The sequence below is a fragment of the Carettochelys insculpta genome, chromosome 6 (genome assembly GCF_033958435.1).
Source record: "Carettochelys insculpta isolate YL-2023 chromosome 6, ASM3395843v1, whole genome shotgun sequence".
In the NCBI taxonomy this organism is placed as follows: domain Eukaryota; kingdom Metazoa; phylum Chordata; order Testudines; family Carettochelyidae; genus Carettochelys; species Carettochelys insculpta.
Window position 1 is genome coordinate 57,365,813 of NC_134142.1, and position 24,965 is coordinate 57,390,777.

A 24,965-nucleotide genomic window follows, 5' to 3' on the forward strand; every position below is an offset into this window, starting at 1 on the left:
CAGGTGGACTTAAAGAAGTGGATGATGCAGTCACAATGAAAGTCAAAGATGATGAGCTATGTACTGGATGTTGCTGTAGCCAGGTTGGCTTCCAGACGGGTTCCTCTCCCTATGAGGCTGTGGACAGCTACTCCTCCACACTGCTGCAGATTCCACAACAGACCCCAGAGTCAATAGTTAATTGATTCTGACCTTGCCTCGGGTGGGAGAGAGGCAACAATTCAGAAGCTCAGCCTTGCTTCAGGCGGGCCCTAGGGAACTTACTGCAAGTCAGGACCTAGCCCTAAGTCAGGGCAGTGCACACATGCTCTCAATGCACCCAGGACCGAGCTCAGGGCGGGGCAACAAAACACACAGTCTCAGGAGGGCCCAAGCCCTGGTTCAGGGCAGGGCAGCAAACAAACAGTCTCAGTTGGGGAAATTAGCTCAAGTCTCACAGAAGGCTCAAGCCCTAGCTCAGGGCGGGACAGCAAACTCAGTTCACAAGGAGCCCAGGCTCTAGCTCAGGGCAGGGCAACAAACACAGTCTTAGAAGGGAGCCCAGGCCCTAGCTCAGTGCGAGGCAGCAAACCAACCATCTTAGAAGGCCCAGGCCCTGGAGCTGGGCAAGGCAGCAAGCACACAATTCCCACAGCTCCAGATGGGCACAGACACTTTGCCACCCGGCAGGTGGGTGGCAGGGGGGATGCAGACCGACCCACTCCACTGTGTCCCGGCCCAGGGGCCCTGGTCGGAGCAGTATAGTCAGCTGTGGGGGTCAGCAGGGAATCCACACCGCAACATGCTGACCCGAGGCCCTTTAACAGTCCTCTCTTATCCCCAGGTCACTCCTAGTCTCCCCCTCAGCACATATCCAGTGTCCAGTCAATCTCTCGGGGCTCATGTGGTTCTAGGGCCAGCTGGGGTCCAGGTGGCCCAATCCAGGCCTCTGTAGCCTGTAGGTCCCACTGCTTCAGCCTCGCTCAGGGTGCAGACCGAGGCCAGTGCTCAGCTCATTTCCTAAGGGGTGCAAGGGGCGCCAGGACCAGCAGGGGTCAGGTGGCACAATCCAGTCTTTGGCTGCCTGGAAGTCTTGGTGTCCCACCTGGTCCTCCACCTCCCAGGCAGGGAGGTTGGAGCAGGCTTCTGATTCCTCTGGAGGCTGAGCCCTGCCTGAGTCTTCAGGCTGGGCTTTTATAGTCCTGGCCCTGCTTCCTGACTTCCAGTCAGGTGACTGGGAAGGGCCAGGCTCAGTCAAAAATGGTTCCCAGAGGGGTTCCTCCCACTCCAGGTAGAGGGGCGGCCACTCCGCCCCACTACAGCTCCACAGACTAGCAGGAGAGTATGGGTGTTTGGAGAGGAGACTACTATAAACAAATACGAAAGTTTTGATGAAAATTTAAGGAATGGGTGGATTCCAACTTGACTAAAGCAAGCAGGATTAATACAATCAAAATGAGAGTCATCATGCCAAAAGAATATATTGAAAACTATATTTCATAAAGGTAATGTAGTTCACAGATCTCCAGCACCAAATCAAGAATTATGCTTTCTAGAGTGTCTAGATCTTAACACTCAATTATCTTCAATAAGAGGCTATCTAAGCGTCTTCTTGCTAATCAGTACCAATGTTTCAAAAGTTAGATGTCTTTATAACAGTTGTCCAGTGAATGTTTACAAATCTTCACTTTAAAAATAATTAAAATTACCACTGTATTCTGTATATATACTGAATGAGAAACATTGTGAATACCCCAACAGATTTGACATTTGAAAAGATAAAATGGAAAAGTTTTCTTTATAGCAGCCACCATAGTTAGGCATAATATAGAAACTCTAATATTTGAAAAGAAAGTTATCACTCACTAATTGTCTTCTCAGGTACCAACAAAAATTAACCAATAACTTCAATTGCAAATGCTACTAAATCGACAACAGCATGCTACGTTCTCACAGAGTCTGCCTCTCCACTTTAAACATCTACAAGTGATTATATTGCAGCTGATTGATAGCAGCAATGCTATCTCTCTCTGCCTCTCACACATGGACCCCTCCGACATAGCAGGTAAGATTTCCTGAAAGGTCAGGATTTTAATTAAGTCCAAATCTCAAGACTTTGATGGTGACAATTTTTCTGGTAGTGTAGTAGGAAACAAGTTGGCAATTTGTTTATTAGAGGACAGACTACTTGTTCGTTGGATCAGCTTACAGTGTCAATATTGTATTAATTAAAAGCACATGGATACAACTGCATTCCAAGATGTTATTTGGTGTCTTCGTAAACTGAGGCTATTGTGTAACTCTAAAACCTTAGCTTACCAAGGCACTAAGGATCTACTTTGCAGTCTCATGCCAATTCATGTAAATCATGCTTTCATCTGTTTAAATACAAGGATCTCTGAGCGATGAAAACAGTTATAACTGTCACAAACAGTTTGGAGGATTAAAGTAATTCTGCTGCTGGCATATAAAACTTTGTTCCACATCTAAACACAAACTTTGTAAAGTCTTGAAATATCATTGCTGGGAAGGATAAAAAGTTTTAAGCAAACATTATCATCACTGCAAGGAAGCATGGCATATTTTTCATGCTTGACAATGGACATAAATATCCTCCCACACTGTTTAATGTGAGAACTTCACATGTGCAGCAGAACTAATGAAACATCTCAGTGAAAACAAATGAGGACAAAAGAGTTATGATGAGTTAGAACAGCAAATGTAAAACTTTGAAGTTGAAAAGGAATCATTATACGTGTACTATGTATTCAAAAATGCACAATCTGATTTGATATGCAGACTTAATAGTCCAAATGCATAGAGGTTAGCATTTTGGATTACAGTCTTTACAGTGAAATGACTTCAGGTTGAAGAAGAAACCTCTGGATTGCAGAGGGTACTCAAAAATCAAGGTGAATTCTAAACAGTTATTTGTTCTATTACCCGTGATATTGTTATTATGCCCTAAATTACATATCTCATTTTAAATGTAGTAAATATCATCATCCTCATATGAATACTTCATCCATTTCCCCCAATATGAAACAGAAATATTTACTGAAAATATGTACAGGCAGATCTATGGATATTACTACTCTGAAAAAAAGCTGCAGCTTCAGATTCATGATACAGGATAATAATTCTTAGTGAAAAGAAAAGAAGAAGCCATAGCTGTTATCTTATTACCAACACAAAGAGGTGATTAGAATGAAAGAATAATATAGAAGCATAGTACCCAGTGACCATGAATTATTCAAGTACAAACCAGAAAGAAATGGGTTCACTGGATGTAGCGTGCGAGGTGACTAGCCCTGGAGCATAAGACAGGGGCAGGGCACCTTTGCCAGACTTGTTTGGGCCCCCCGCCCCTTGCTATATGATCATTCCAATGGGAAGAAAATACAGTTTGCTACTAATGTGGGGGGCTTGACTGGAATGAATAGTTTTAGGTACAGGACATAAAAGGCAAAAGAGATAAAAGAGGCTGAGAGAGCTCAGTATGGGAAGAGAAAAGACAGGAAGTAAATTCATGGTGGTTAGGGCCATGAATGGCTATCAGCCAGGATGGGTAAGGAATGGTGCCCCCAGCCTCTGTTTGTCAGAGGCAGGAGATGGATGGCAGAAGAGAGATCATTACCTGTTCGGTTCACTCCCTTTGGGGCACCTGGCATTGGCCGCTGTCAGCAGACAGGATACTAGACTGGACGGATCTGTGGTCTGACCCAGTATGGCCATTCTTATATTCTTATGTTCTGCATGCACTGGAGGTTGGGCTCTGAAATCTGACAATAAGTACACAACCCATTCAGGCACCTTTCCACAGCTATTTTTAGTGCCATAGTATGCGTCCAAAGTCTACAGACCTGTTATCTGACAGCTGATCCTATGAAATTTTATTTTTAATGTGAAGATTTATCCTGAGAGCCAGTAAGACAGCTAGGGAGCTGGAAGAAGTTGTTGGAGTGAACTTCTAGAGGTAGTTGCTGTAAATCTTGCATTCTTTGTTGCTAGACATATTAAACTCTGTCAATTGACATTCTGTCACCCAGAACTCTCAAATAAGTGGCATTTTAACCATAAGTAAATTTTAGTTACGTTTTCCTTAAGTTCAGTATAGTGAAAGTAAATACCTATAAATACAGCAAATACAGTGTGAGTTTGCAGTGTACAATAATACAGTTGCTGGTAAATAAAGTACTCTGCATACAGTTTTATGTGTTTCTTAATATCTAATCTTGTTTTTCTTTAGTGTCATCCATTGCTAGGTACACCTCTCTATTGTCCAGAAAATTTGAATGTCTGGCAATCTCCCAGTTCCAGGGCTGCCAGATATGAAAGAGTTTACTGTATACACATTTACATTTGACTTGCTCAACTTAAACCCTTGTACTCTGAGTGGGACATAGGTCATCTACAAGTCTCCTCCACTTCACTTTGTCTTGGGACAAAACTTATAGCTGACTCCAGGAGTACCCCAGTTGTTGTCCTTTAATCTCAGTAGGTCTTCTTCACGTGGTCTGAGGTCTTTCTCTGTTGCATTTTCCTTGCAGGTTCCAGTTGAGAGCTAGACAGACTATGCTGGATGATGGTCGTCTGAGTGTGTGGCCCAGCTATCCCCACTTTCTCCTCTTGATTTGAATGTCAAGTGGCCCTTGTCCTTATTTGTTTCAAAGCCTCTTTTAATGCGAAGGATGTACCCTCAGGCATCTGTTTATCAATGTCTGCAATTTGTGATTTGAACACCTTTTAGTACCCCATGTCTCACATCCATACAAGAGCATGCTCTTCACATTTGCATTGAAGATTTGCAGTTTCATCTTCACAGATATTATTTGTGAATTCCACACGATACAAAGAATCTTGAATGCAGCTGTTGCTTTCCCTATCCTGGTATTGATATCCTTGTCTGTTCTTTCATCTCTGCCCATAACACTCCCCAAGTAGCTGAACTGTTCCACACCTTCCAGGTTATCCCCTCTCGGTGTGAAGGTGTTTCTGTTGGACTGGTATGAGGACAGAAGTTGATAAACAACTCAGGGAAGAACAGGTCAGCTTCTCTAATGAGAGATCTAGTACTGACCAAATAGCAACTCTCAGTGTGATCAAAAGAACTGTCACTTGATGGGAACTCTCCTCTGTGCATAACCTTCATAGACTTTGAAAAAGCCTTTGACAGCACTGATGGAGACACTCTGGCTATGGTTACACTAGTGAGTTTTGCCGACAAAACAGGCAGAACATCCACACACAAAATGCATTTTGTTGGAAGTTTGTTGACAAAACTCAGCACTTTTGCCAGCAGCGATCTTCTTCTCACCCTTGAGCCATAACTCTTCTGTTGACAGATTTTGCCAACAAAAAAAAAAAAGCTGTGTGGACATTCTGGGGGGCCTTCTCTCGACAGACGACACAACCAAAACAATGTGCAGCCCTGTCTGCTGTGCTTCCATGTGCCTGTTTTGTCAAGAGAGTGGCTGAGCAGTCCAGCTATTCTGTTGACAGAAGAGCGCTCTCCTGACTGGCTTTTGTGTGTGGCTGCACTCTGTCGACAGAAGTTTTGCTGGGAAATCTCTTCCAATAGTGATTTTGTCAACACATCGCTGTAGTGTAACTGTAGCCTCTGTGGAAACTGCTGCAACACCATGGCATCCCATCCAAAATTATTAACCTGATCCATTCAATGTACAAACCGTCGACATGCCAAGTCGTTCACAGTGGTGTCTTGACAGAATCCTTCAGCATATTCTCAGAAATGCGACAAGGGTACCTATTGTCACCTTTCTAGTTCTTGATCTCAATGGACTGGACTATGAGCAGGACAAGAGATGGCCATCAACAGGGCATTGAGCGGACACTTTTCAAACAGCTAGAGGACATTGATTTTGTTGATCATGTTCCCCTCCCTTCATGCTGACATGAAAGCATGGAAGAAAAGGTCACAATGCTAGACAAAACTGCCTCAGTGACTGGACTGAGCACATTAACATTTAGCTGTGTTAACACACATATTGTTTGTTTGAGGCCAGTTTACTATGAGATCCAGAAACCTCTGATCACTGACCTGTTCTTTACATTGTCTATCACTCTCTCAATCTTTGTGACATCTCAGAACTTTAACAGTAATGATTTTATGTTCTCTTCACTGATGAAAATGTTACATAGCATAGCACCAAGAAACAAGTCCTGCATGGCCTCACTAGAAAAGCAATCATTCAGTGATGAGCCCTCATTTACAATTGTATTTCATACTTGTCAGTTAGCCAAATCTTAATGTGCGTTATGTGTATTTTATACCATTTTAGCTTTAGTGAAAAAGTCATATGATACCAAATCAATGCCTTATTCTAAGCACAGCACATCACTACTATTACTTTGCCAAACTTGTAGTCTCATCACTAAGAGATATCAAGTTTGTTTGGCAGGATCTATTTTTCATAAGCCCATGTTGATTGGCATTAGTTAATTTACCTTCCTTTAACTCTATATTAACTGAGTTCTGTATCAGCTGCTCTGTTATCTTTCCCAGGATAAATGTCAAGTTGATAGACATACAATTGGTTGGATCAGTGTTTACCAATTTTTTAATGTTGGCACAATATTAGCATTTTTCAAGTCTTCTGGAACTTGGCCAGCATTCCAAGACTTATCGAAAATCAGAACCAGTGGTCCAGCGTGGTCCACAGCCAGCTCTTTTAAAACTCTAGAATGTTTTTTAAATCAGCACACACATTCTGTTGGCCTTCTGATTGAAGAATGTGTAACTTTAGTAGGTGATATTTCACATCTCCTGAGATACTTGTGGGATGGAAAGAATGGCATTATCATCATCCTTTGAACACATAATTTGTTTTTTTCCCCAAATGCAAAGCAGAACTATATATTGAACACTCTTCCCTTTTGTACATCTTTATTGACAATTCTACTATTTTTATTTAGTAGTGGATCAACACATTCTTAGGATTCTTTGTTCCCAATGTACACAACCCCCCCCCCACTTCTATTGTCTGTAAGGCTTCTGGACATAGGCTTGTGCTTGTGTCCCTTTTCTTCTCTTATCAAATTTCTACAATTTCTAGCCTCTGATTGATATCGATTACTATGAACTTCCCCTTTCTTCCATTTATTGCATTTTAATGGATGTCCATTTTCGTTCTAAACCAGGTCTGAATACTAACTAACATGGCCTATTCCCTCAGTTGTGGCTTTTTGGGCATCTAGTAAAAAATGTTCTTAAATGGTCCCAAATTATAATTCATATCATTTTAAATCATTTTTTCCAGTCAGACAATTTGGCTCACAACTGTTTTCAGCTTTGTGAAATCAACCCTTTGCAGGCAAAACCCATACTTTTTATTGGTCAAGAACTGATTGATTGCACATTTATCAATATGACAAAGTCACCAATCACTTAAAACTAGACTCCCACTATTTTGCAGTTCTGTGATCAGTTCCTTCTCATTTGTCCATTAGATTGGTCTCAAAAGTCTGCACTGCTTGATAAATTCAAATGTTCTTTGACATTCTGTTCCAGACATTTTTGATACTGACTTTATCACAGATCTTTCCCCAGACAGCTCTCCTTTCCCCATTAACAATGATTTGCAAAATCTATTGTACCCCAACATGAGACAGCCTACTCTCTGACCTTCCTGTAAACAAAATTATTTCCTTTAATAGTAAAGTATTAATCCTCACGTTGCTTTTTAGTAAGAAATGAAAAATGGATTAGGTTTGTCTTATGATCTTTGCTGAACATTCAGATCTGCTAACTTACTGCAGAGATATCTAATGCCCTGAACAGCTTGAAGAAGATGTCTGCTTCAGCAGAATCACTTATGTATAGCAAAGCTTTTACTGATGAAACCTCTCTCAGCTGCGGTTGTAATAGCAGCATATCGGGGAAGTAATAAATAAATTGTGTGAAAGCTAGTCCCTTATTTCCTTTGCCAATTGCATCTCTTTTTGCATAGTTATTTGGAGGATAGTCAAAAATATCAAGAATTATCCTGAAAAACAAATTCCAATGGCTTTTGGCCAGCTTAGCTACATCCCGTTCCAATGTTGTTTCACAGCTCCAAGACTCTACACTGACAAACATTATTTTCTCACTCCTCTAAATATGGAGGCTAAGAAAGTAAGGATCAATTCAGCAGCTATTTTTAGTACTCCAGCTGTTTCACAAATTCTTCTCCTCCTCCCTCCTCTCTTCTGAGGAAGTAGAATAAAATAAGTGTTATCCCTCTTTGTATATCCTTTGTGTATTGTAGCCCTTCTGTACTTAACTTTTTGAGAATGGGGTACCAAATCTCTAATATACTGAGACTTAAGAATTCCGTGTATTAATAATCAATTAGCCATTCAGTTGATACTACAGAGAGAAAGATTGTCCCTCCAAAGATTTTCCCTCCAGATTTTTCCATGTAATTCGTAGACTTTAAAGAGTTGCAGAAGTATTAAAAACTCACCTAAACACAACTTACATTTATGATCATAAAGTTCCTCACTTGTTACAAAGGAGTGCAAAAGATAAGTAAAAGAAGTTTACACAGCAACTCCATTGGAAAAAAATGTGTACGAGTATTCAAATTACTGCTTCGAGATTATACAGTTCAAATGATTAAGGGTTGTCCCTTCTGACGAAACCCTTTTTAAATAACCATGGCTCAATGAAATATACTAATGTCGTATTAACTACAAGAAATTTCCTTCCATTCTATGGGATGACATATGTTATTATTTACATTTTACAGACTGGAAAATTGAAGCTCAGAGAAATTAACTGACATTTCCAGAGTCACATGTCAAGGATTGAACTAGAAATACACCCCATTGGTTATGGCACCAAGTTCCCTGGTCTGAGCAATAAACCACACTACATCCTGTCACACAAATCAGTCTGGACCCCAGCAGTACACTTAATTCCTTTTAGCATTTCTATGTGTCAGTACCCATAACACACCCTCCAAAGCGGCAAGATCACCACTAATTACTGTAATTGGGAAAATGCAAACAGGTTTGACAAAACAAACCAATCTGAGGCTTTTTGTTCAGTATTTACAGCTTAGCTCTGAAAATTCTTGCTGTGAGGAAAAACCTGTTAACCCATGAGGTCCAGTTTTGTTTCCAGACCCAAGATGTTCAGAAGAGCACATGGGCTTGGATGCTTGCTGGCAAAAAGACAACAGATTTTTTTCCCCAATAAATTTGCCTAAATTGGCCACAATTTTAAACAAATAAAACTAAAAGCAGATGACTAAAGGCATCTGTGTGAGTTAAATCTGGTTTCAGAAAAGCAGCTAGACTACAAAGCACTTATCAAAACTGAAATGCTGAATCTTTTTTTCAGTACTAGCTCCATTATGATCAATCAAGACTTTTTTGATTTTGTTTTCATTTACTTCAAATGTATATTTCTGTAGGACTTCCACTGTAAATCCCCTGCCCCCTGAGGGGTTATCACATTAGTCTCCTGGAAGATAAGCTAAAGCTTCATGAAATAAGTCAGTGTTTCCCAATCTTATTTGTCCACATAACCCTTTTAAACTTGAAAGAATTTTGCAGAACCTCTAACAGTCTTATATATGGCTTAACCGCTGTCAGCCCCAAGCCTACACCCCATCCCCAGGATTAACCCACCTCGGCCACAAACTGGTCCCTGGGACTAACCCATCCACCCAAAGAGGCCCTCAGCTTAACTCTGCGTGAACAAACTCTGCCCAAGTTAGCTCCTCCCATTACCTCACCCAGCATGATTGGCAAACCTACCTTAGCCACCGCTACTCGTCCAAATCTAGTCCCGAAAGACCTGACTTCTTTCACCACCCTATGGTAATGCAAGAGGTCAGGTGCAGCCAATGAAAGATAAGGATGATGCAGGAACCACAAGAGCCATTGGATACCCTTGCCCCACCCCACTGCATGCAAGCTGGCTAGTTTGAGAGTGAAGGGCTTTCTGTGGCTCCCTGCCCTGCCACTGCTGAAATAGTGGAATTAAATTCAGTTGGTTTAACAGCCTGATCCCTCCCAATACCCTGCCGGCCATTAAGCCAATCACATTTAGTTCCACTGTTTCAGCAGTGGCAGGGGAATCAGCGGCAGAGGCATCCAGAACTGCGAATGGCTCCTTCGAGCCATACAGTGCTCCAGAGCTGCAGATTGCAGACCCTGATCATTTTCTCGCAGAACCTTTATTTTCACTTTGTGGGACCCAGGGGTTCCACAGAACACCATTTGGGAAACACTGCTATAGGAAAAAGACTGCAAGAAAAACAGAGTTAAAGATATTATAAATCTGCAGGTATCAATATATAATAATGGCTTGATTCAATTAAGACAGGAAAAATAACATAGTGGAGGGATAAACAAAGATACCCAAAGAAAATAAATGAAAATATAACAGTGTGATTCTGTTTTTACACTTCTGAAAGTCTCCTGATTTTTGGGGTGGTGGGAGGTGTGGTTATTGTAGTAATCATCTAGTTCTTTCTTGACACCATACTAGAGGCCCAACTTAAATGTATACCCCAAATAAAAAAACACAGTAAGAGACCTAACAAAGAACCACCATGGCTAAACAGCCATGTTAAAAAGGCAGTGAGAGAGAAAAGGGCAGCTTTTAAAAAGTGGAAGTCAAATCCTAGTGAGGAAAATAGAAAGGAACATAAACACTCCCAAATTAACTGTCATAATGTAGTAAGAAAAGCCAAAAAAGAGTTTGAGGAACAGCTAGCCAAAAATTCAAAAAACAATAGTAAAATGTTTTTTAAATACATTAGAAGCAGGAAGCCTGCTAAAAAAGCAGTGGGGCCCTTGGATGATAAAGATATAAAAGGAGCGATCAAGGAAGACAGTGCCATTGCGGAGCGATTAAATGATTTCTTTGCTTCAGTCTTCACGGCTGAAGATGTTACAGAGGTTCCTAAATCTGAGCCAGCCTTTTTAGGCGACAAATCTGAGGAACTCACTCAGATTGAAGTGACATTAGAGGAGGTTTTGGAATTAATTGATAAGCTGAATAGTAACAAGTCCCCAGGACCAGATGGCATTCACCCAAGGGTTCTGAAAGAACTCAAATGTGAAATTGCGGAGTTATTAACAGTGGTTTGTAACCTATCCTTTAAATCCACTTTGGTACCAAATGACTGGAAGACGGCCAATATAACACCAATATTTAAAAAAGGCTCTAGAGGAGATCCTGGCAATTATAGACCGATAAGTTTAACATCAGTACCAGGCAAATTAGTAGAAACACTAGTAAAGAGTAAAATTGCAAGGCACATAGAAGAGCACGAATTGTTGGGCAAAAGTCAGCATGGTTTCTGCAGAGGGAAGTCGTGTCTGTCTAATCTATTAGAATTCTTTGAAGGGGTTAATAAACATGCGGACAAGGGGCACCCAGTGGACATAATATACCTAGATTTCCAGAAAGCCTTTGACACGGTCCCACACCAAAGGCTTTTATGTAAATTAGGTGGTCATGGGATAGGAGGAAAGGTCCTTTCATGGATCGGGAATTGGTTAAAAGACAGAAAACAAAGGGTGGGAATAAATGGTAAATTTTCACAATGGAGGGGGGTAACTAGTGGTGTTCCCCAGGGCTCAGTCCTGGGACCGATCCTGTTCAACTTGTTCATCAATGATCTGGAAAATGAGGTAAGCAGTGAGGTGGCAAAGTTTGCAGATGACACCAAGTTGTTCAGGACAGTCAAAACCAAAAGGGATTGTGAAGAACTACAAAAAGATCTCAGCAAACTGAGTGATTGGGCAGCAAAATGGCAAATGAAATTTAATGTGGGTAAGTGTAAGGTAATGCATGTTGGAAAAAATAACCCAAATTACACGTACTACATGATGGGGTCAAATTTAGCTACGACAGATCAGGAAAGGGATCTTGGAGTTATAGTGGATAGTTCTCTGAAGACATCCACGCAGTGTGCAGCGGCAGTTAGTAAGGCAAATAGGATGTTAGGAATTATTAAAAAAGGGATCGATAATAAGACAAAAGATATCATACTTCCCCTATATAAAACTATGGTACGCCCACATCTCGAGTACTGCGTGCAGATGTGGTCTCCTCACCTCAAAAAAGATATATTGGCATTAGAAAAGGTTCAGAAAAGGGCGACTAAGATGATTAGGGGCTTGGAAAGGGTCCCATATGGGGAGAGGCTAGAGAGACTGGGACTTTTCAGTTTGGAAAAGAGGCGATTGAGGGGCGATATGATAGAGGTATATAAAATCATGAATGGTGTGGAGAAAGTGAATATAGAAAAATTATTTACCTTTTCCCATAATACAAGAACTAGGGGACACCAAATGAAATTGATGGGTAGTGGGTTCAAAACTAATAAAAAGAAATTTTTCTTCACACAGCGCACAGTCAACCTGTGGAACTCCTTGCCCGAGGCGGCTGTGAAGGCCAGGACTCTATTAGGGTTTAAAAAAGAGCTTGATAAATTTTTGCAGGTCAGGTCCATAAATGGCTATTAGCCAGGGATAAAGTATGGTGCCCTAGCCTTCATAACAAGGGCAGGAGATGGATGGCAGGAGATAAATCACTTGTCTTCTGTTCTCCTTCTCTGGGGCGCCTGGCATTGGCCACCGTCGGCAGATGGGATGCTGGGCTTGATGGACCTTTGGTCTGACCCAGTATGGCCATTCTTATGTTCTTATGTTCTTATGTTGTTTTATTATATTCACATCCTCTTCCCCATTTTCATCAATTTTTACTCGTGTGAAGCTCTCTTCTCACTCTTTTTTGTCTCCTGTACTAATCTGTTTCTCTGTAGCTCCAACTTCCATTAGCAGCACATTTCCCCTCCTATCTTATTGCCCACTGATTAAGAAAATGGTAAGTATCAGTTTTCAACAGCATAATGAGCTAATGCATTGGTGTTTTAAATCCTTCAGAAGCCATGTCTGCACCAAATTTGTAGATTTAAAGGATATATTCAGGTGAAGGTAAACTTAAATTTAAAGTACACCGGGTAGCTAATGTATTTTTATGTCTATGTTTAGGGAGAACTGTGCTTGATGAACTGGAAAGGATTTGAAAATTGAAAAAGCACAATAACTATATCCAAGCAACATTAAGGGCCTGAAACTTGAAACCCGCAACAAGCAATGAAGTTTGGATCTAAAAGTACATCTCCAGTGTTACACAACTTGTGCCCAAGTACTGAAGACTAGATCACCGGTAATGCATGGACTGTTCCCACATGTGAATCCCATTTTTCATACCTTTATTGTCTGGCCATAAACTCATAAATAAATGGTGTAAAATTCTCGGTAATAATTGCAAGGTTGCATGCTAAAATTAACAGGATCCTCTCTAGAACTGTGTTGCATGTTCCCAGTGTAACTTGTCGCAATACAAAACGTCCCTCTTTGAGGTTTTGTTACAAACTTCAGTCTCAGACCTGCTTTACCCCTTCAAGACCACCTGTGCCAGTTAACAGTAAGAATCTTACCATTACCAAGCCAAGCATTCCAAATGTCAGTCATGTCTCATTAATGTCCCACATATGATATCTCTGCTATGCTGGTTTTACTGCACACAAGCAGGGAAGCATCCAGTAGTAGCAAGAAGGGGGAGACGGGGACTAAGTTGAGGAGGCAATGACATCAGGAGGTGCTAGGGGGATACAACATGAGCTCCATGCTCCTCCAGAAAGATTTAGTACTGTTTTTCATCATCACATTTGAAGAAAGGAGTCCTATTCCTTTCATACACTGAAAAGCCTGTCAACTGGGGGAATGGAATGACACGGGATGGGTAAATGGGATATGAAGTCTTTTATTTCTTGGTCAATGGTTCAAATTAGACTCAGATTGATAGCACCTATAAGTTGTTACTGTCTGACAGCTGTTTACAGGCCTGTATGACATGTGTTTTTTAAATCTTAATAGCCTTATAAATGGACAAGCATACAGATCACTTGTCAAGCCTCAGCCAAGAGACCTGCACCAAATGCACCTACTGGTTTTCCATTCCTGGTTGCAGCAACTTGGAATTAGACCCCTAAAATGAGCAAACGAAACTGGCAATTTGGTTAGAACTTTCTATCAAATGTACTTTCTGCAAAAGGTGAAATGAATTTATTGATTTTCACCTAATCCTAGACCCACACGAGCCAGTCACCACTAATGCAAGTAATGATGAGAGTGCTAGTGTATATTAAATACTGTTATTTTTACTGCAGCCACAAATTTAGATCAAGCCTAAATAACGTAGTAATTAAAATGCTTGTTGCTAGTATACTCCACTCTGTCCCCCCACACCATGGGTATCACTGCTGGTAACAATGGTGGGGAATTTTAGAGGAAAGGAAACCCTAGCAGTGACATAGATGTCCAGAAAGAAATAAAGTGATGAAACAACGAAAATAATAAAAAAATAACAAGAAATAAAAACCTCCAGTTAAAGAGAACATGAAGTCAGTAACTTTAAACAAAGTATTAAAGTGAATCACAAGGATTATAAAAGAATGTTTTGTTTTCTTCAGTTCCACTTATTGCTGGATGGGATCTTAGTTATCACAGGATAAAAGATGAAGCCTGGGATGAAAATCTATTTAAGAGACAGTAATTAATATGAAAAAAAAGATGAATACTATGGTGACCTATTGATCACCACCACAGCTTGTACAATTTGTTATATATGTATATGCTGCAGCAATGTGTATAATATTTAGTTAAAAACTGAGGCAAATAGTCAGGTAAACATAACAGCAGAATTGGAGCCAGAAGGCCAGGGTACCATCTTTGTGCCACAAGCTTACTCTGTTATCTTAGAAAAGTGACGTATCCTCTGTGCCTGAGATGTGTTGCATTCATACAGCAAGAAAGACAAGATGAAAGGAATGTGGTTTAATTATGTCACACCATTACTAATACAACTGGGAAATACATAGTAAACAATGCAATTCATTATTCTTTCCTTAATTGTTTCCACCTATCTGGAAGGACAGCTGTCAGCCCTGTCCCTTCTCTGGTTCCTGCTTCTATGCTGCTACCCTAACCTCATATGTAAGTTAAAGGGAGGTGTATTCCACTGTGTCAGACATTAGGAGCCTACACATCCAAGAACTTTGTCATTATTATTGTTATCTAGTGCTTTGTATAAGAGGTAAACAGCTACATCCCAAAGTTGCAGAGAACATTAATATTAACACCACCACTCTGGAAAGACAATACAATAGCCCATCAGACTCAGTAAAGACAAGTGTAAGAAACAGTTTAATTTAGTGGCGCATTCTTACAGGTTCTGAGTTAGAAACTAACCTAACTAGGAAAAGTTGTACCCATCACCGTGGACAGCTCAACAAGAATGTTTACTCAATGCACAAGTGTAAGCTATTTTAAGACAGGGAGAGAGAATTATATGGAAAATTTTGTGATACCATTTTGTAAAATGATGGCTTACCCTTACTTATTATCTTAAATACAGGCAGCACATCTCGGGTGAAAAAAAAAAAAGGCTGAAACAGGAACAGTACAATGATAAACAGGAATGGGGGCTTCTAAAGGAGGTAAGGTTAGAGTGACTATAACTAGTTAGGTGAAAAAGAAGACAGCAGAGACAAATATACATAAACAAGGTACAGTGGAGGCCAGCCAAGTGTTGTTTCCTGGAGCACTAAAAACAGATGCACGCCACACCTCCCCCACAAACCAAGAAGGCATGGAACAAAGCTAAATGCATTCTATTAATAAAAGAAACTATTGTTCACACAGCATATAATTAGCTCACAGAACTCACTATCACAGGACACTGTTGAAGTAAATATCTGATTTTTCTTTTTAAAAAGTTAAGATATTTGTAGAAATAAGAGTATACTCTTCATTTAGATTGGTTGGGATGAAATTAACAAAATGCAAATTCCAAGCAACTGATCAGCTGATGTCAGTAACTAAATTTTCCACATAATACTATCGCATAATTAAATGCAATTGAGATTTTCCCTGTAAAGCATCTGGCCTATTAAGGACAGAATAAAGGATGATATGAACTTTTGAGGAGCTTCAACATGGTAGTTTCTGTGGCACTAAACATCAAGTAATCTATAAACATGCCAATACAACGATATTTAAAAAGAAGGGGTTGATTTTTAAATGGGGATAGGGAAACAGTAGCCATTAAGGTTTATTTACTTATGTATAGTTGGGTTGTATAAATAAAGCTGGTGAGCCCCCATAGCAGTGAGGCAAAGGCTTAAAGGAAGGCAAGATAAAACAGCATGTGGGAGAATGCCCTTGTTAATGTGCCCACATACAGCACACTATCTCACCCCCAGCACTTACTACTAAAGCTGTAAATACAAAGAGCCAGTTAAATGAGATAAAAAGACCACCTACAACAGCCATACCTGCGGATTCCTTCTTTTACAGGGTCCTTGCTAACTTTATGGGAAACTTAAATGCACATATAACATTTTCTGGACACATATAATTAAGAACTTGTTAGAATCTGTGATAAGAAATTTGTAACTTAAGTAACATTCTCACAAATTTATGATTTCAAAACTCATGTAAATTAGAGTAAGCAGCTGAGAAAGAGACCTGTTGAGAGATGTTAGATGAATGTAACAGTACAGTTTAATAAGTGCTGTTGTTCAAAAATTACTTTTACAGTGGCAATTACATAATTTTAGTACTGCAGCTTCATAAAGTAAAACTATTTAGAAATTCCCTCATGTTAGGCGGCCGTTTATATAAAAAAAAGATGAAGCTAAACTGAGAGACCACCTTCCTTTAAGTTTGACAACATATTATAGCTTATAGAAGAATAACTAAATTTTTATAAATGTTTCAATGATCACAGATTTTATAAATATGAGTCCTCTCAGGAATCCAGGGAGTCACAGCTCCTGTGACCTCTCAGATATTAAATGCTAAATAGCATCAGACTTTGTGAGTGATATTGCTCATTTGGGAATGCTAACTTCCTTGTATTGTCACCAACTGGTTCTGATTACCTTGAGCAGTATCACATGTAACTGCCCTGACAATACCAGATTCTGGTTCGTAAGTGGGTGATGCACAATACATGCATTGTAGTAAAAAGCAGAACACAGCATAAGCAGAATAATCACCAGAGATCTCCTTGAATGAAATTTCTTGTAATTAAGAAGATTCTGGCATTCTAAAGTCACCTCTCCAATTTTTTTTGTGCTTTAATCAATTATATCAGAGGAATAAATCTTCATTGGTCCTGGTATTATTATGCCAGAAGGGTCTCCACCTCAGTGGGAAACTCATCTAGCTTCTCTCCCAGCAGCAGGTACTGCTCTCCACTCTGCCATTGGCCAGATTAACTTCTCTTTCTTCTTCAGTGCCTGTGCCACAGCCTCTTCTTTTAAGCAGAATAAGAGGATTTGCCTCATTCTCTCAGGCCTCCACATGTGTGCCTGCTCTTCTTAACATATTTATCAGAACCGTTCAGCAGAGTCCAAGTTAACTAACTATCACAGAATCTTTCTATCTCCTTTTGCTTCTTCATCACATTGGATACTCTTTGCATCTAGTGTTTCAAGTCCACTTTCAAGTAAGTTAGCTCTTGCTCCACCTTCAGTCTTTTCTTTCCCAACTCCTACAGCTTCAGTGGATTCAGAAAGGTTCTACTGCTGATGTGAAAAATCCGTATCCCCGAGAAACATATCTATAGTGACCTAACCCATGGCCTAGACAGCAGTGTGTTGACTGAATAATTCTTCCATTCACCTAACTATTACATCTGGGAGGTAGATCACCTATCCTGATGAAAGAACCCTTCCTGTTGGCATAGGTAGTGTCTATACAGAAGCACTTCCTGTAAGAACCTGCAGAGTTGTAACCTGGGACCAAGGAGGTTCTGTGCTGCTGCCACTGCATCACCCTGGGATGCTTAGGCTGAGCTCCCACACAAGAACTTAGTGAGGATGGGTCTGGCAGGAAGAGCCACCCAGCAGGACCTGAGTGGCAGCTCCTGGCAGCCCAATGATGGAAAGCTTTCTGAGTAACAACAGAGACTGCCTCTCTGTCTCTGCTACAGACTCTGCTTGCAATAAAACCTAGAATCTGGCTTCTGACTTCTTTGTCCTGGGCTTTGCTCTTCAATCACTGTCTGTAACTTCGTGCCTGACCCTGATTGCCTGGTAATCTGACCCTGCAGGCCTCCTGATGCCTGCTTCTCAGTTTTCCCCTTGGACTTTCAGATCCCAGAATCTGACTGCCTGACTCCTGCTTCAACCACTACATCTGACTGCCCTCGTCCCAGCTGTGACAACCACAGCTGCATGCTGCTGTAGCATTTTTAGTGCAGACACACTCCCATGCTTAGTGTATCTCAGCTGCACAATTATGGTTTACTGAGACCTCCCACGACTGACTTAATGCCACAGGCTCATTTCCCTTAAGACCTTTAGATGTCTTATACGGATTTGATTTTTAATCTTGTAACTCTGATTTAACATGAATACAAGATTAGCATATTTTTATGCCACTTTTCCATGGGCTTGGAAGTGTAAGACTCAATTTATTAAGTAAGTCTCTCCTAAACCCAGTTTTATTGCACGTAGTGATTTAATGATACAAAAAACCCCAAAGAAATGGACACAAAGTGAAACTATGGTAACAGTCACCAGTTACTGGCAAGTGATGCCCGAGGTTTAAAGATCTGTGTTATTATCCATACCTAAGACCCATAGCTGATAATATTTACTTTCCGGTTTTGCAGCACTGAATATTTGAGACAACATACTAAGATAAATACAGCAAGCTTTCCAAAACACTAGAATATAAACAAAGACATTTAAAAAGCATGCTTGCCTTTGTGAAAAAACTCTTCCATTTTATCCTTGAATGGCTGGAGATGTTGTTCTGAAGATTCTTCACAAACAACTTTCATCTGCTTTTCACAGGCTACAAATAAAAGTACAGAGTTAGATATTTTGCAACTGAATATTAATTGAAAACTCTTAAGTAACCCTATTACTTCCATAATAATATATCTGTTCATTCATCATTTAAACTTTATCAACCAATATATATTTCATACTCCATCTGCTTACATGAATCTACTAACAGCATTTAAAATTAAAAGTAGTCATTCAGAATTGTTGAAGAACTAGATAACCTTTTCAAAAAGTATAGGTTAAATGCAGTAGAATTCAGCATTTATGACGACTTTTTGTAATGGTGGTGGGTGGTTTGGAAATTAAACTGAAGTGAGTAGAGCTCATAAAGTACCGGTATAACACATAAAATTTGGAAGAAACACTGCTCCCTCACAAATGGGCTACTAACATCTGCCCCAACATACATGTGAGTGATATTAAGGAACAGTCCCAAGAAGAATGCAATATAGCAATTTAACATGGAGGCTGTGAGGTCCACTTCCAGAAGAGAAAGCAACCTTCAGGTCAAATCTAAGTGATAAAAGCATCTCTTGGCTACCATTGCTTCCTCAGCATCCCAATATATGTGCAGATGCAACAGGACTATTTAGCATGCCAAATTTATTTACGCAAAGGCAGGCAAACTCTGCCATTTTCTTAACTTATCTTCCCTTAACTCATGAGCATGACTTTATGTTGGGCTGAGTATCAACTGGATTGCTTCATGAAAATAGCAATCTCAAGAAGACGTTGGTAAACTAGTAAACTGCTCTCACTGATGAAATAAGGAGGTGAAATTGGTTTTCATCAACACACTTCAGGCATCAAATCCCACATCAGCTTACTACCTCTTTGAGGATCTTGTTAAGACTATAAAAAGGTGGACTTTAAATTAGATTTTGCTAATACAAACTAGCGACACACTCAGTTTTCCTAGCGTGGGTTCTAGCCATTTAATTAGAATTTAGTAGGTTAAGGTATAGCTTTGATAGAAGCAATATGAATTTTGAGCTACTTATGATGGGTCCTTTGACCAAGACCAGGTCTACACTAAAGGTACACAATCAAGATACACAACTCCAGTTATGTTATTTACATAGCTGAAGTCAACATACCTTAATCTAGGCTTCCGTGTGGTTTCACTGAGAGAGGTTGTCAGGGACAAACTTCCCATTAACTTCCCTTACTCCTCGTGAGGAGCAGGGGTACCCTCTGAGTTTGATTTAGCTTGTCTCTACCAGACTGCTAAATCAAACTCCAGAAGATGGACTGTGGCAGTGTCAATCTTCCCCATAGTGAAGAACATGCCTAATTTACCAACTAATTCAGGTGCTGATGCCATATAATTTCCTACAGAATCAAGTTAACTATCACAGAATTTAGGCATTACCCTAGGAAGTCCTATATATTTCTCAGAATGCCTAGGTTCTAGATTATATTAAAGGTATAATCTGACTGTCAGAAACCAGTTCTTGAAAATTGCGCAATTACCCATTGCAACAGGGCAAGGAGGAAATTGCATTCGTTTCCTCACTTCTAAAAAGTGCAGTTTCCATGTGTTTAATTGGGATGCAAATTTATTTCATAATTAAACAAAGGGTTACAATTTGCATTAAACATACACACATTAAAATGGCAATCCAGACAGTTTCATCTCAGTTAATAATTCAATTTATTCTAGTAAATTTGGCATCCACCCCAAAAAAGGGAAGGAGGGAGAGAAAAGTGTATAATAAACAATAAAGTTATCCTTTTAATAGAAGTTACACATCTGAGGTTTGCAGTGCAGCGTAAGAAGTCAGCAGAAGGTTGAGAATACATGTATGCATTGTATTATTCAATCAATAGTACAACATATAATATATTTTGGACCACCTGGGCTGTCTTAACAAAGAAATCACTCAAATAATTTGTTCAAATTTTTATTGACACCCCTTTTCCCAGAAATAGCTTATGTTAAAAAGAAAATTCTAACAAGTCCAGAAATCTCTTTTCTTGATATATGTTGCTCCAAAAATATAATGAAAAGATATCTACTTTCTCTTAAAGGTGTAGCATCCAAACATTCTTCCATAGCTCAGGTATATAAAAGTAGAATGTGAATGTATCAAAAAATATCTATAGTTGTAAGGATCCTAGCTATATAAACCATAATATTATTTTTACATGTTTATCCTTAACCCCAAATCTTACAATTTATGGCATGCAGAAACAATCCTGTGAATACAAAAAGTCCCACTAAAGTCAATATGAATTTACTTGTGTGCATGTACTACTGAAGACTTTAATTTGTTCATATTCATTTCTTATTAACTAAAGCCTCCTCCTGTCTGCCCATCTATATGCATGATACCAGAACAGGAAAGAAACAAAACAAAACAAAAATCAGAAAAAGATATATAAACAAAGTACAATAGTTTTTTCACAACATAAGCGTATCACTTTAAAAAAGCTGAACTAAATGACTGCAGAAATATATTGAATGAAACAGTCACAAACTAATGCTTTAACGTAGAGAAGCAGAATGAGGGTCTCAAAGTAGGATGGACAAATTGTAATTTTTTTTGTAGAATAGGTAGGGGTATTATGATTCATGAAGAAAAACTCTATAAACAAAATTATTTTAAAAACTTTTTAAAGTTCTCTTACTACAGATTGGCACAGATTAGAACCCACAATTGTGTGACTAATTTTCCTGTACATTTAAAGAAGTCTAGAGAGAAAATACCATGTAAGATGAATTTGAGAAATAATTTCAGTCAAATGTGAAATGACAAAAATGGTATGGGAAATGCATATTTCAAATTCTTGTGCTGAGATATTGCATAATTTTAAAACATTAAACAAAGAGTATTTTTAATGAGGAAGTTATGTTAAGGCACAAAGAGAAAACATTATTAGAAGTATTTTGTGGTACAAGATGGAATGTGGGCCCATTTTTTATATAGGCTAGAATAGAAATAAATATTACCTCTCCAGACAGGTAGCATACATTATTACTTAACATTTCTCAGTGCCCAAAAGTATACATGATGCCTCACTAATAAGAGATTCCTTGCAAAAAGGGAGCAATGCATAAGATTTTCCAAATATAATGGTGTCATTGCTTATGAATGTCACATTTAATTTTTTTAAATGACCAAGACAGGGATATACTGCTTTTTATTTTTTTAACACTTACATTATTTTTAAGAAGAATCAGGTGAGAGGATTGAGGCAGGATGTGAAAACAGTGGTGTATGGGGAATGGGTAGGGTAGGTAGATGGATGGGAAGAATAGGGAAAATGCACTAGCAAGAAGATGGAAAGGTTGGACAGAGAGATTAATGAAGAGAGGAAGAAAACTAGTGCAGAGCAGACCAGACAGGTGGGGTTAGACAAAATCATTGTTAACGAAGACTAAAATAATGAGATTCCTAGTTTTCCACTGAAGTCAAAGTATGTGTATACTCAATCACTTCACAACAGTCTGAATAAGAGGAACACAAAGAACAAATAACAATAGTTAGACCAAATGCCAGCAGATTATATGGCCCAGAATTACTGGAAAGCCTGAAAAATCTTGATTTCACCATACCTACACAGACTACTTTCACCAGCAACTGAAATTTACAGACAGTCAAAATAACAAAAATGCTACTTGAGAAATTATTAGAGCTTGATTTAAAAATATTTACATACGGTAATTAATTATTCTTTAATTCCCTTCGAGTGTCTTAGCCTGCCATAATTTCCTGCAACTGTGATTACTTAAACTGAAAAGATGAGAAAAAGTGCTTAAAACTGATATTATCAGCCAAATTTTATATATCAAACTCTGCCAAGCCTATACATAATGGAATGAAGAGTCTAGGAGGAAGACTTGCCATTTCTAATGCACTGCCTGTCCTCTGAGCTCTCATGAGCTTCACCCTTTCATCGAGACAGAAAACTGAAACTCTACTTCAGATAGCAGCTATCAGGCCAGGTTATAGAGGGAGAGGATTTCTGCACAGACTAACCCCTTTAAGACGTCACAGAAAAATATTTAGATGAATCTGGATTTGCACTTGGAAATTAATTGGCAGCCAGTGTGGAATATGGAGCACAGACATTTACATTTCAACCCTTTTGAGATGACCACTAGCTCTGAGTTAACAAAGGCATGGGCACTCATGATAAATTCAGCATTTGTGAAGGAGTGCAATCCTAAATACCTCTGGTCAGCAAAAGATGAAGCGAGATATTTATCAGGTGCTATACTGAATTCATATGCTATTTTATTTTTAAATTTAAGCAAAAGCAATGGGAATTTTTTTAATGATATGCCAGTTTTCTTTAAAGTATCTGAAACACTTGCAATGTAAGACCACTGATTGTCTAAAATACATGTTCAATATTTCCTACATCCTCATTTAATCCTTACATTCAATTATTTAATTGGTTAAGGATTTAGGTTACATGATACTCCGAATGCTATAGTTTTGGTCTACAAAGAAAAAAATTATTCTAATCATAAGAATGGCCATACTGGGTCAGACCTTAAGCCCATCAAGCCCAATATCCTGTCTTCTGACAGTGGCCAATACCAGGTGCCCCAGAGGCAATGAATAGAACAGGTAATCATCAAGTGATCACTTCCCTGTTGTGCATTTCTAGTCTCTTGCAAACTGAGGCTAGGGATCCCATCCATGCCCATCCTGGCTAATAGCCATTGATGGACCTGTCCCCCATGAATTTATCGAGTTCTTTTTAAAACTCTACTATAGTCTTTGTCTTCATAACATCCTCTGACAAGCAGTTCCACAGGTTAACTGTACGTTGTGTGAAAAATTATTTCCTATTGTTTGTTTTAAACCTGCTGCCTATTCATTTGGTGACTCCTAATTCTTGTGTTGTGAGAAGGAGTAAGTAATAATCCTTATTTATTATGACAGCCAGGACTTTACATACGTGTCATATCCCCTCAATCGTCTTTTTTCCAAGCTAAAAATCCCAGTCTTATTAATCTTTCCTCATATGGCAGATACTTCATACCTCTAATAATTTTTGTTGCCCTTTTCTGAACCTCTTCCAATTCCAATATATCTTTTTTGATATGGGTTGACCACATCTCTACACAGTATTACAGATGTGGATGTACCATGGATTTATATAAAAGTAATATGACATTTTCTGTCCCTTTATCTATTCCTTTCTTAATGATTACCAGCATTTTGTTAGCTTTTTTGACTGCCACTGCACACTGTGTGGATGTCTTCAGAGAACTATCCACAATGACTCCAAGATCCCTTCTTGAATGGCAACAGCTAAAACAAACCCCATCATTTTCTATGTACAGTTAGGAATATATTTTCCAAAGTGCATTACTTTGTATTTATCAACATTGAATTTCATCTGCTATTTTGTTGCTCAGTCACCCAATCTATTAAGATCCTTTTGTAGCTCTTCACAGTCTGCTTGGGACTTAACTATTTGGAGTAGTTTTGTGTCATCTACAAATTTTGCCACCTCACTGTTTATCCCTTTTTCCAGATCATTTATAAATATGTTGAATAGGACTGGTCCCAGTGCAGACCCCTGGGGTACACCACTATTTACCTTTCTCCATTTATTCCTACCCTTTGTTTCCAATCTTTTAACCAGTTACCAATCCAAGAGAGGACCTTCCCTTTTATCCCATGACAGTTAACTTTGCTTAAGAGCTTTTAGTGAGGGACCTTGTCAAAGGTTTTCTGAAAATCTAAGTACACTACATCCACAGGACCCGCCCCCCGTCCACGTGCTTGTTAACCCTTTCAAAAAATTCTAATAGATTGGTGAGGCACGACTTTCTTTACAAAAGCCATGTTGACTCTTCCCCAACAAATTATGTTCAACAATGTGTCTGACAATTCCATTCTTTACTAGAGTTTCAACCAGTTTGCCCAGTACTGACATCAGACTGACTGGCCTGTGGCTGCCAGGATCACTTCTGGAGCCCTATTTAAAGATTGGCATCACTTTAGCTATCCTCCAGTCATCTGGAAGAGACACCGATTTAAATGACAGGTTACAAACTACAGTTACTAGTTCTGCAATTTCACTTTAGAGTTCTGTCAGAACTCTTGGGTGAATGCCACCTGGCCCTGG

General features: G+C 39.3%; 1 protein-coding gene across 2 annotated transcripts in view; it reads right to left on the bottom strand.

Moving 5' to 3' along the window:
• FMN1 (formin 1) overlaps positions 1-24,965 on the bottom strand; it is a 360,158-nt gene that overhangs the window by 54,384 nt on the left and 280,809 nt on the right. For both annotated transcript variants that reach the window (XM_074996955.1, XM_074996956.1), the window contains exon 15: positions 18,787-18,879. In XM_074996955.1, the coding sequence (XP_074853056.1) occupies positions 18,787-18,879 (93 nt within the window). The remainder of the gene's footprint in view (positions 1-18,786; positions 18,880-24,965) is intronic.